Here is a 10,188-nt window from a genome sequence, read left to right as displayed (position 1 = left end):
TTGTTTGGCGGGTCCGGGCTGGGGATTTGAACCCGCCACCTTAGGTGTACGTGGCTGGCGCCTTAGCCGGTTGAGCTATAGGCGCCGAGCCTCCCTGTCCTTTCTAAAAAAAAATTATTACCACCATGTTTCATTGGCCTTTCTCCTGTATTCTGTTATCTCAGATGCTTATAAATGAATATCAAGTTCAGATGGCTCTAAAATGAGACTTTACCCTCTAGGACCCTAGGACCCTGACCACCCACCCCAGTCCTGGCACTCAGGGCTACTACTGCTCTGAGTCAGCCACTCTTTCCCTACAGGTTGTAGATGTGGCTCCTGAGCTTTTGCGCATCTGTAGCTTCATTCTGGCTGAGGACAAGATACCAGCAGGTGAGGGTGGCATTTGTGGGCAGGAGTGGGGTGGTAGAGCTCAGGGGGCTTGGGGCAGCAAAGGTTGGGGAACCCAGTCCTCTCCTAGGACCTCTCCCTCTCATTCTCCACCCAGACGCCAAGGCTGCACTGCTGCTGCTCCTGACATTCCTGGCCAAACAGCACACTGACAGCTTCCACACAGCACTGGGCTCCCTGCCTGTTGACAAGGCTCAGGAGCTCCAAGCTGTACTGGGCCCCACCTAGACTGCAGGCTGCAGCTGGGCCGGACAGAACAGAGCCTGCCCAGGCTCTAAGACCACCTCTCAGCCCAATTCCAGCTTGTGCCTTACCAAAGACTCTGGGCCTCATACCCATTTTGAGTCATCCCTGCTTGCTATCTTTCAGGGGTATCCCTGGGGTAGGATCTGTTACAAATGGAGTCATGACATCGTACTGTAATAAAGGCAGTTTGCTTTCTGCTTGAACAGTGGTTCTGAGAGCAGGAAAGATGGAAGTGAACATTCAGAAACAAAGCAGGCAGGACATGGTTTAATGTACCCAGTTTCCTGTAGCTTTGTAAATGGCCTCTAATCTCAGTAGAATCTGGGCCCTGGCTGGATCAGGAGGCGCCCGTATGGTTCCTCTTGTTCCACGTGGAGGATCTGCTGTGCTGAGAGCACTGGTTAGAGGGGAAGAGGACAGGTCAAGGGGAGTCTGGTCTGTGTGTCCCACCCTACACATGCATACACACACATACTCACCCAGGAGAAGGTAGAAGACACGAGCAGCCATCCTGCGGGGGCTGAGTGGTGGCACTAGGTTGCTGAAGTCAGGCTCCCTGTTGGCCTGCAGCTCCAGGGCCACTGCCCTGTAGGGGGACCAAGAACTGTTAGCTGAGGTCCCAGCCTGGGTCCACCCCACTGAAGCACCCCCTCCCTAGTACCTGTGCACAGCCTCTAGTGAGAGCAGCTCCAGCTGTGGGGGTAGCTCTAAAGGTATCTCTACGGGCACCTCAGGGAGTTCAGGCACTGCGGGCAGTGCAGGGGGCTCTAGCTGCTCCGCCTCAGCCCAGGCCCTAGGAGAACATGGGGCTCATGAAGGAAAGGTGGCAGCCACGAAAGTGATAAGGGGCATACCTTTCTTAGCAGCTGTTTCCCCCACAGCTTCCACAAAGCCTGGCTTCTTACCACCGTTCTTCTGGTGGGATTAGACTGATGCGGGACTTCTCCTCTTCAGCTGCTTCTAGGGAGAGCTCTGTTGAAGGGAGGAAAGGTGTAGACGGAGTCTGCTTGGCTATAAGTTGGTCAGAGTAGTTGCCAGGGCAGTGTAGTGATTTGTTAAAAGCACACAGGTGGGAGAAGTGAAGAAAATAAATCTTTCTTCCCTCTTATACATCCCACTCAGCAACAGCTTCAGCCATTGTGATACTAGTTTCATGGGATGGTGGTTAGGGTGTGGGTTCCCACTGTCCCCTCTTCATTAAGTGCTTACCTGAAGACACCATCAGGGGACCACTGGGTTCCTGGGCCTCCCTCAGGACCTGGGGGGTAGGAGAAGGAGAACTAAGATCCCAAGCAGTACAAGCATCTGGGGCCTGGGCCTCAAGGTGCAAGACCAATGAGTTTGTGCCCTGGTAGAGGGCAGCCTGCTGGCAAAGCAGAGCACTGGGTCTGTGCCAGGGCAGTGAGGCATGTACCTCGATCTCACTTGGAATTTCAGTCTTTCTCTTCTCCTCTTCAGCTGCTAGCTCCCTCTCGGCAGCTTCTTCAGCCTCCTCGGGCAGCCTTGGCCTCAGCCCCTTGGGAGGTGGCTGGGCACAGTGGGTCCACAAAGCTATTAGTTCTCGAGGTAGCCAACAAGCTGGGGACAGGGTTTGAGGTGTGAGGAATTCCAAGAGTGAGGGGTCTGGGTTCTGAGGATCTTAGATGCCCAATCCCACCATTCTTACTGTGAGTTGGAGTTCGGAACAACTCTGCAGGGCTCATGATTGTCCTCTCAGGAGGCTGCACCATTGGCTGTGTGGTGGGGAAGGTCAAAGGCCCCATTATGAATGAACTACTCAGTGCCCCTTCACCTTTCACAGTGCATTAGGGCCTCTGGATTCCCCCCTCTTTCAGGCTCCTGACACTACCTGCCTGGCTTATTGCTAAAGGAAAGACTTTTATCTGGTGACCATGGATACACTAGGGGGCATGAAGAGTTGTGTGTGTGTGTGTAAACCCACATCACACATGCTTACAGGGGAATGGAGGGATATTTTTGCTAAATTCCCAAATGCCCCCATAGGAGTTTAGAAGGCCCAGCTTGCACCTGCCCCAGGTTGTCCCTGCCTCCCCCACTTTCCCAGCAGAACCTGGGCTGCACTCACACACTCCCTGCAGTGGGCTTTGGTTTGCAGTTGTTCCTGGAATTTCTCCTTGGAGATCTGAGTTTCTTTGTCCCAGAATAGTAATTGGCGACGGCGACGAGCAGGTGGGCTCTCAGGAGGTGGGGGTGCTGGGGGCCTCTTCCTCCGCTGAGTTGGGAGGGAAGATGTGGATAAAGCTACCCATTATTCCTTTTCCTGTCACCCTGGTGGACAGCTAATGGGCATCTGGGGAAAGGGCTTGGCAGGGCTTCCACATGCTTGTGCAACTCATACCTAGCACGAGGGTGCGCATCTTGAGAGTACAGGCCAGACAAGGTGGGGTGTGGAAAGGGGTATCTTACTGATTAGCACACAGGCCCCATGTAAGATAGCTGTGGCCCTGGGCTTGGGGAAGTAGCTCTGAAAGGGGGATGAAAGGGAGACTTGGAAGTGATGCCACTCACCTCTGGGCTTGGTGGGGCTGGCAGACGCAGCTCCTGTGGTGGCGTCACCTCTGCAACAACACCCAAGGTCCTGGCTCTCTCACAAGCCCCTTTACCCTTACAGCCACTAGGGCAAGAAGCTGCGGGCTCCTCCCTTGAGCAAGTTGGGATACAGGGCCCTGGTCTGCAGCAATGCAGAGGTACTCCTAGGAAAGCCCCCAGATATGGTGGGTACTCACCAGTCAGTAGGGGCTTGGGCTCCCAAGTTGGCTTCAGCTCCTCAGGGCCTAGGACCTGGGCTGGAGGTAGTTCTTCTATCCCTTCCACTCTGAAGAGAAAGAGACAAGAGAAATTAGGACACCCCTCCTTCTCAACACAGATTCCCCCACACACGTGGTCCAGAAATTCTTGCCCTTACCGTATAGGAGCTGGAGGTGAGAGTGGGGGGACTACAATGTCAACCTCTGGAGCCCGAGGCTCCTCCTTGAACTCTGCAAAGAGAGAATCAGAGCTCAGAGGGCAGAAGAGAAGAAATGGGAGCACTGCTTAGTTCCAGTCTGTCTGTCTATGCCAGGAGTCTGACCATCCAGTGCTGGGCGGGCCCTACGTGGCCGGGGAGGCCTGCCTTCCTCTAACAAGATAGCTTCATCTTCCTCCGCAATCAGAAGGTCCAAGTCCCGGCGGCTGACCTCTGGGAGATCCCGTTCACCCTGTCAAGAAAGAAAAAGGGGAGGATACTCAATTCCGTTTCTTAAAAAAGCAAGGAGAGGATCCAAGAGGCACACCACAGGGCCAGGTCCGGGGAAGCCTACTTAGGTGCTTAGGGATAGGGAGTGGGAGAATGGAGACAAAGAAGGCAGGACTCTGGAGGCAGAGAATAGTAGATCCAAGAAGGCTGGGCCTCAGGACCCATGTGCAGGGAGACGACTCACCTCAATCTGTAGAAGGCGTATGGGCTCTTCCTCCCGGAGGGTGATGACCTCAGGAGACAGCACAGTGACTGGAATCCTGTCTGGAGGGTAAGGGAAGTCAGACTAGCCCTTCTGTTTCTTTCCAAGTTCTCAAACCCATGTCGTGAGGCAGAAACATAGACTCTGGAGTCATGTCAACTAGGTTCTAGTCAGACCCAAGCCAGACACTGGCAACCTGACCCTTGGTACACTGTTTAACTGCGGCCCTCAATTTCCTCATCTGTAAAATGAGAATAAGAAATCTGGCCACTGGCTGGCCACGGTGGCTCATGCCTGAAATCCTAGCACTTGGGAGGCCGAGGCAGGTGGATTGCCTGAGCTCAGTTTTTGAGACCAGCCTGAGCCAGAGCAAGACCTCATCTCTAAAAATAGCCAGGCATTGTAGTGGGCACCTGCAGGCCCAGCTACTTGGGAGGCTGAAGCAAGAGAATAGCTTAAGCTCCCCCCCATCCCCCCAAAAAGAAATCTGGCCACAAAGAATTCTAATGAGGCAGTGATGAGGTATACACATAAAGTGCCCCTTACATCTTAAGCTCAAAGATGGCCATTTCTTCAGCTTTTGGGCCTTCCTATGCCTCTTACCACAAAGAAGGTTCTCTCTACTGACCTGGCTCCCTGGGCTCCACAGGGACTTCAGGAGGGATCTCCTCAAGAACTCTCTCAGGGGTCACAGCCTCTAAGAGGTTTCGAATCTTTGGGGAGGGATTGGGAGCAAAAGACAGTATTCAGCTTCAGCCCCTGCTTTCCCACCTTCACAACCTTATTCAAACAATGGTCGATGATCTTTTATATCTCACTCTTGTGGCACATATTCCCATGTAGAAAATCCACTTGTCATCTGGTCTCCTTTCCTCCTGTTCCTGCCCTTACTGTTCCCCACTCCAATTGTGTAGCTTTTCATCAATTTGTGCAAAAAGCACTGGATCCTTATGTCAAGTGTTTTGAGGAACTGAGGTAAACACATGATTCCTGATCTTAAGGGATATATCATCTAGTGGGGAGACAAGCTCGGATATGACCCCAACAAGAGTCAAGGCAAAGGATAAGCCCTGGCCCCAGTAAAGTGCTGAGTTCATGAACTGCATTTTGTTCTGGCTAGGAGAGGGATAAAGACTTTATAGAAAAGAGTGGAGAGCCAGGTCTGTAAAGATATGTAAGACTTGGCTAGAAAAGAATGAAAGGTGACCATTACGGGCTAGAGAAGTAACACAAGCAAAGAAGTGAATGTGGTATCTTCTGAGCACATGGGTCAGACGGGTTTTTGTTTGTTTGTTTTGAGACAGAGCCTCAAGCTGTCCCCCTGGGTAGAGTGCTGTGGCATCACAGCTCACAGCAACCTCCAACTCCTGGGCTCAAGTGAGTCTCCTGCCTCAGCCTCCCAAGTAGCTGGGACCACAGGCGCCTGCCACAATGCCTGGATATTTTTTGGTTGCAGCCGTCATTGCTATTTTGGTGGGCCCGGGCTGGATTCAAACCCACCATCTTAGGTGTATGTGGTTGGCGCTTTAGCCACTTGAGCCACAGGTGCCAAGCCCAGATGGGTTTGGGAGCCACAGAGGCACAGTGGATCTGCTAAGAAAAATCTGGGATGTTTAGCACTGAACCAGGGGAAAGAGAGTCCCAAATGTCAGTATTCTGTTTGCAATAGGAGACATTGTTTGGGAAACTGAAGGGGCTAACATTAAGCTGTGGGAGAGTTGGGAATGGATGGAGGACACAGGCAAGGAAGGCCAGTGCAGAGAGATGATAGGGGCCTGGATTAGGGCCTCAACCATGAGAACACTGTGGACATGAGTGGAGACAAAAGCTGCCTCCGGTGGAGAGACCACCTCTCAAGTTGGCCCCGAGTAGGTAAGTACAGTTTGGGCTTTCCCTAATCATGACAGTCCCCTTCCTTGCACATCTCCTGCGGGGGAGAGCTATGATGGACTCTTTCACTAGCCCCAGTATAAGACTGGGGCAGCACTCCCCTTCTGCTAAGTCTGGGGTTCCAGAGGAAATGAGTCCTACCTGAGGGATATTTAAAGGACTGGGAAGTCTGGGATCCACAGACATCATCCCGAAAAAGGGGTCTGGAGCATCTTCTAGGGTCTCCATCATAGCTAGGTGGTTAGGAAGCAGCAGATTGGGTCTGCAAGAGAATGGTGGGCTGTCAAGGACTGAGACTGAGATAGGCTGAGGCCAGGTGGGTGGGTGTCCCACCAAGGGCTGGGTGATCCCGGTCCTAGGTGGACACTCACAGCTCTGATTCTACCATATCAATGCGGATCTGTAGCTGGGCCCGATGTAGGCGCTCCAGGATGTGCTGGATGTCCTCTGTGGGTAGGGAAGGCAAGGTAAAGAGCCAGCCTAGTGGAGGGCCACTCAGCTCTACCCCACCTCTGAGTGTTCCCAGCCTTACCAACGAGGTACTGGCATTGTTGATAGTAGACCCGGATCACACCGATCTGGAGCTGAGCTGAGAGATACAGGGAGAAGCGGGGCCGCGGCTGGCCAGGCAGCGGAGGTTTCACTCGAACCAGCACATAATTGAGAATTTCTTCGCTGAGGGACATAATTGAGAATATCTTCGTTGGGGGAAAAACACGCCCTGATCACCGCTGCACCCACAGCCTTGCCCGCCCCATCTCTTTACGTACCTCCCACCCCGGCACTAGGCCCTCCCTCTGCCTTTTTCTGGGCCTTACCAGGTCTTCACCACGTTCACCTGCAGGTATTGGCGCTTCACCAACCGGCTGCCGCGGGTCGCTGCCAGCCTGGAGGGGTAGGGGAGGGTGAGAGGGAGCGGATGGAGGGGGACCGACACCCTGGGATCCCTGGATTCCCGTCCCGGTGGGCCCCCCTGACCCGCCCTCACCAGATGGTGGCAAAGCAGCCAGTGTGGCGCTGAAGCACGTTGGGATAGTAGAACATGGTCCTTCTGAGCTTTCACCCTCGACTCCACCACTCAAGAATTCTTTACGGCACAGGATTCCCAACACAGTCGGGAGAAGTAAGGATTTGGACAGGTGCTGCGGGGCGGGGGAGAGGGGGGAGCGGTGTACTCAGAAAGCCAAATTAATAAAGTGATCAACAATTGGAGGATAAACAATTAAGGGGATAGATAACAAAACAGGGACTCAGGAGTTGGGACGCCCCTCTCCGTGGGCCTACAGTGGATCCGCACACCACGTGGCTGAGTCGAACTTACCAGTCTCCCTTGTTGGACTCCAAGTTGGAGAAGCAGAGTTCCCAGGGGAGGCCCGGGCTCCTGCGCAGGCCTTGGTCTTCAAGTCCCAGGAGCGTTGCCAGGCTCCTGGGCCTTGCACTACTTTGAGCGCCTGCAGCGCAGGCCTGTGTCGCCCCCCGGCAGGACTAGTTCCCGCTGCAGAGGGCGCGCGCACGATGGATCTGCACCTTGCTCCTCAGTAGGTGGCGGCTTTTGCCAGGGCAGCCAATGGGGAACGGAAGTTGCGTTGGGAGCCTAGTAGCCTGGGCTCGAGGCAACAGCGTCTCCTGAGACTGACAACGAACCAATCGGAAGGTCCTGCGCCCCGCTGGGGGCCATTGTGAGGTGTTACGACCAATGGGGTCTCGTTGTCGCCTCTAGTAACAGGCGCTCTTTTGCTGGCCAATGAGCGGAGAGCAAACTCAGCTCTCTCCTGCAGCGAGCATGGCAGGGGAGGTTGGGTCATCCCGAGGGCAACTGCTCTGACCCTGCTCAGGGTGCCAAGAGTAAGGTCCTGACCTGTGGTTAGACCCCATCCTTCCTCCCAGATTCCACTAAGCGGGGCTGTGTTCCCACCTACAGTCTGTCATGTGCTGAGGCAATAAGAATGATGTGGAGCCTCCACAGGTCAAAGATAAAGTCGATCTCACGCAGTGAGAGGACTTAAGGGGTCATTTCCTAAACTTGTGGTACTTAGGTTGTAGGTATGCCCTGCGTGGTCTTTTTCTGGTTGTGTGCATGTTTTGGCTGAAGTAGACTAGCTTTGTTGGATGTATGCATACTTCTCAGCCTACAAAAGCCATTTATCTCAATTCTTTATGTAAAATTAAGGTTGTAGTTAAAAATATCTCTTGTCTCCATGACTCCTGCCTTTGCACAGCCATTTCTTTGACCTGGAATGTCCACCCCTGCTTTGACTCCAGGATGTGCTTCTTCCTAAGACTTAGCTCTGATTGTAGCTGAACTGACCCTATCTTAGTACATTTCCCTTTAACGTGGGAGCTCTTGAGTTTGGGGTCTTGTTTTTTTCAGTGAGTGCCTGGCTCTAGTTCAGTAAATATTTGTCAAATGAATGTTCGGTTGTGCTATATTTACAACCATAATGTCAAAGTTGACAAAATTTAGGGATTTTGACCAGATGCAGTGGCTCATACCTGTAATCTTAGCACTCTGGAAGGCCAAGGTGTGAGGGTCCCTTGAGCTCAGGAGCTCCAGGCCAATCTGAGCAAAAGTGAGCCTTCATCTCTGCTAAAAATAGAAAAATTAGCTGAGAAAGGTGGACAGCACCTGAAGTCCCAGCTACTTGGGAGCTGAGGCAGGAGGATCACTTGAGCCCAAGAGTTTGAGGTTGCTGTGAGCTAGGCTGCCACCAAGGCACTCTAGCCTGGGTGGCAGAGTGAGACTCTATCTTAACCCACCACCCCCCACAAACTGAAAAGGCTAGAGATCTAGTCTAAGCCATGCCTTCACAGAGGAGAAAACAGAAGCCCATATAGATGGTTTCTCTGAGACCACACAGCTATTTTGTGAGAGCCTGGTTGGGATTCTAATGTTCCACCTCTATCCCACTGTGCCCAGCTATCTGATTTTTACATGATGCTTACAAATTGCTACAATCACTGTACATTAAGTACTTTGTCAATGTTTACAAATGTTCTTTTGGGGACACAAAGATGATAAAGTGGAGGCTCCAGCCCTTATGGTGTTTTGAGCACAGTGTAGGAAAAAAGCAAGGAACACTGAGTAAGCTATTTGTTCATTCATTCATTCAATTCAACAAGTATTTGTTGTGTGTCTGTCACAGGCCTACTACATGCCAAGCACTCCTCTAGGACACTGGGGATACAACAATTAACAAAACAAGTCTCTGTTCTTGTGGAGTAGGGAGGAAGAGATGATAAACAAGTAGACAAACAGAAATTTGGGAAGTATTGATCAGTGCTATAAAGAAAAATGAGGTGGGCGGTGCCTGTGGCTCAGTGGGTAGGGCGTCAGCCCCCATATACTGAGGGTGGCTGGTTCAAATCTGGCCCCGGCCAAACTGCAACAAAAAAATAGCCGGGTGTTGTGATGGGAGCCTGTAGTCCCAGCTACTTGGGAGGCTGAGGCAAGAGAATTGCCTAAAGCCCAAGAGCTGGAGATTGCTGTGAGCTGTGATGCCACCACACTTTACCAAGGGTGACAAAGTGAGACTCTGTCTCTAAAAAAAAAAAAGAAAGAAAGAAAGAAAGAAAAATGAGGCAACATAGGAAGATAAAGAGGGCTGCTATTTAGGTAGAGTACTCAGGGAAGCTTTGCTCTCTCTAAAGAGGGGATATTTGAAGAGAGGTGACAATCATGTACCTATTTTAAGAAAGAGTACGTTAGACAAAAGAACCAGCAAGTGCAAAGATCCTGAGGGAGAAATGTATTTGGTGGTTTCAAGGAGCCTGGAGCAAAGCAAATGAGCGAGAGAATGGAAAGAGGTGAGGTTAGAGAGGAGGAAGGGGCCACATTATAGGACCTCAGTGGGCAAGATAAGGATTTGGGTTTTTACCTAGAGTGAGCTGGGACTCAATGGAGGGTTTTGAATAGAGGAGGGATATAATCAAATCCATGCATTAAGAGGCTCTCTACTGAGAACAGGTGAAGGCAGACGAGAGTGGAAACAGAGACGACGTGAAGGAAGCAGAAAGAGATATGACTGGTAATAGTGGTTTCTTCCAAAGTGCAGGTGGTAGAAACAGAAAGAAGTGGTCATATTCTGGATATATTTTGAAGGAATAATGTACTGATGAATAGGATGTGGGATATAAGAGAAAATGGGGCTTGGCGCCTGTGGCTCAAGCGGCTAAGGCGCCAGCCACATACACCTAAGGTGGCGGG

At 51.9% G+C, this 10,188-nt stretch overlaps 2 protein-coding genes across 2 annotated transcripts in view; one reads left to right on the top strand and one right to left on the bottom strand.

Annotated features, from left to right (window-relative positions):
* IPO4 (importin 4) overlaps positions 1-841 on the top strand; it is a 9,428-nt gene extending 8,587 nt beyond the window's left edge. Inside the window, exons 29-30 of the mRNA XM_003801954.3 lie at positions 303-372; positions 488-841. Of these exons, the coding sequence (XP_003802002.1) occupies positions 303-372; positions 488-618 (201 nt within the window). The 3' untranslated portion in view covers positions 619-841. The remainder of the gene's footprint in view (positions 1-302; positions 373-487) is intronic.
* A 46-nt stretch (positions 842-887) lies between these two features.
* REC8 (REC8 meiotic recombination protein) lies at positions 888-7,028 on the bottom strand. The gene is made up of 19 exons (XM_003801953.2): positions 6,973-7,028; positions 6,803-6,871; positions 6,517-6,659; positions 6,356-6,431; positions 6,126-6,246; positions 4,723-4,807; positions 4,077-4,156; positions 3,770-3,854; positions 3,563-3,593; positions 3,384-3,472; positions 3,166-3,215; positions 2,723-2,869; positions 2,303-2,369; positions 2,051-2,214; positions 1,846-1,894; positions 1,542-1,608; positions 1,298-1,429; positions 1,116-1,222; positions 888-1,033 (listed from the first exon to the last, which is right to left on the bottom strand). The coding sequence occupies exons 1-19, from the start codon at positions 7,026-7,028 to the stop codon at positions 948-950; spliced, it is 1,704 nt and encodes a 567-aa protein (XP_003802001.1). The 3' UTR covers positions 888-947.
* Between the last annotated feature and the right edge of the window lie 3,160 nt (positions 7,029-10,188).

This window comes from Otolemur garnettii, unplaced genomic scaffold (assembly GCF_000181295.1).
Source record: "Otolemur garnettii isolate 467f Iridium unplaced genomic scaffold, OtoGar3 scaffold00225, whole genome shotgun sequence".
NCBI classification, from domain to species: domain Eukaryota; kingdom Metazoa; phylum Chordata; class Mammalia; order Primates; family Galagidae; genus Otolemur; species Otolemur garnettii.
This window is presented reverse-complemented; position numbering and strand designations above follow the sequence as displayed.

Excerpts from the sequence above, each read along its gene's own strand:
- REC8 (XM_003801953.2), bottom strand. The coding sequence starts at position 7,028 with ATGTTCTACTATCCCAACGTGCTTCAGCGCCACACTGGCTGCTTTGCC. Across the intron at positions 3,473-3,562 it reads TCACCTCCAGCTCCTATACG|AGTGGAAGGGATAGAAGAAC; the intron begins GTAAGGGCAAGA and ends CTTTCTCTTCAG. Across the intron at positions 2,870-3,165 it reads CAGCCCCACCAAGCCCAGAG|CGGAGGAAGAGGCCCCCAGC; the intron begins GTGAGTGGCATC and ends CTCCCAACTCAG.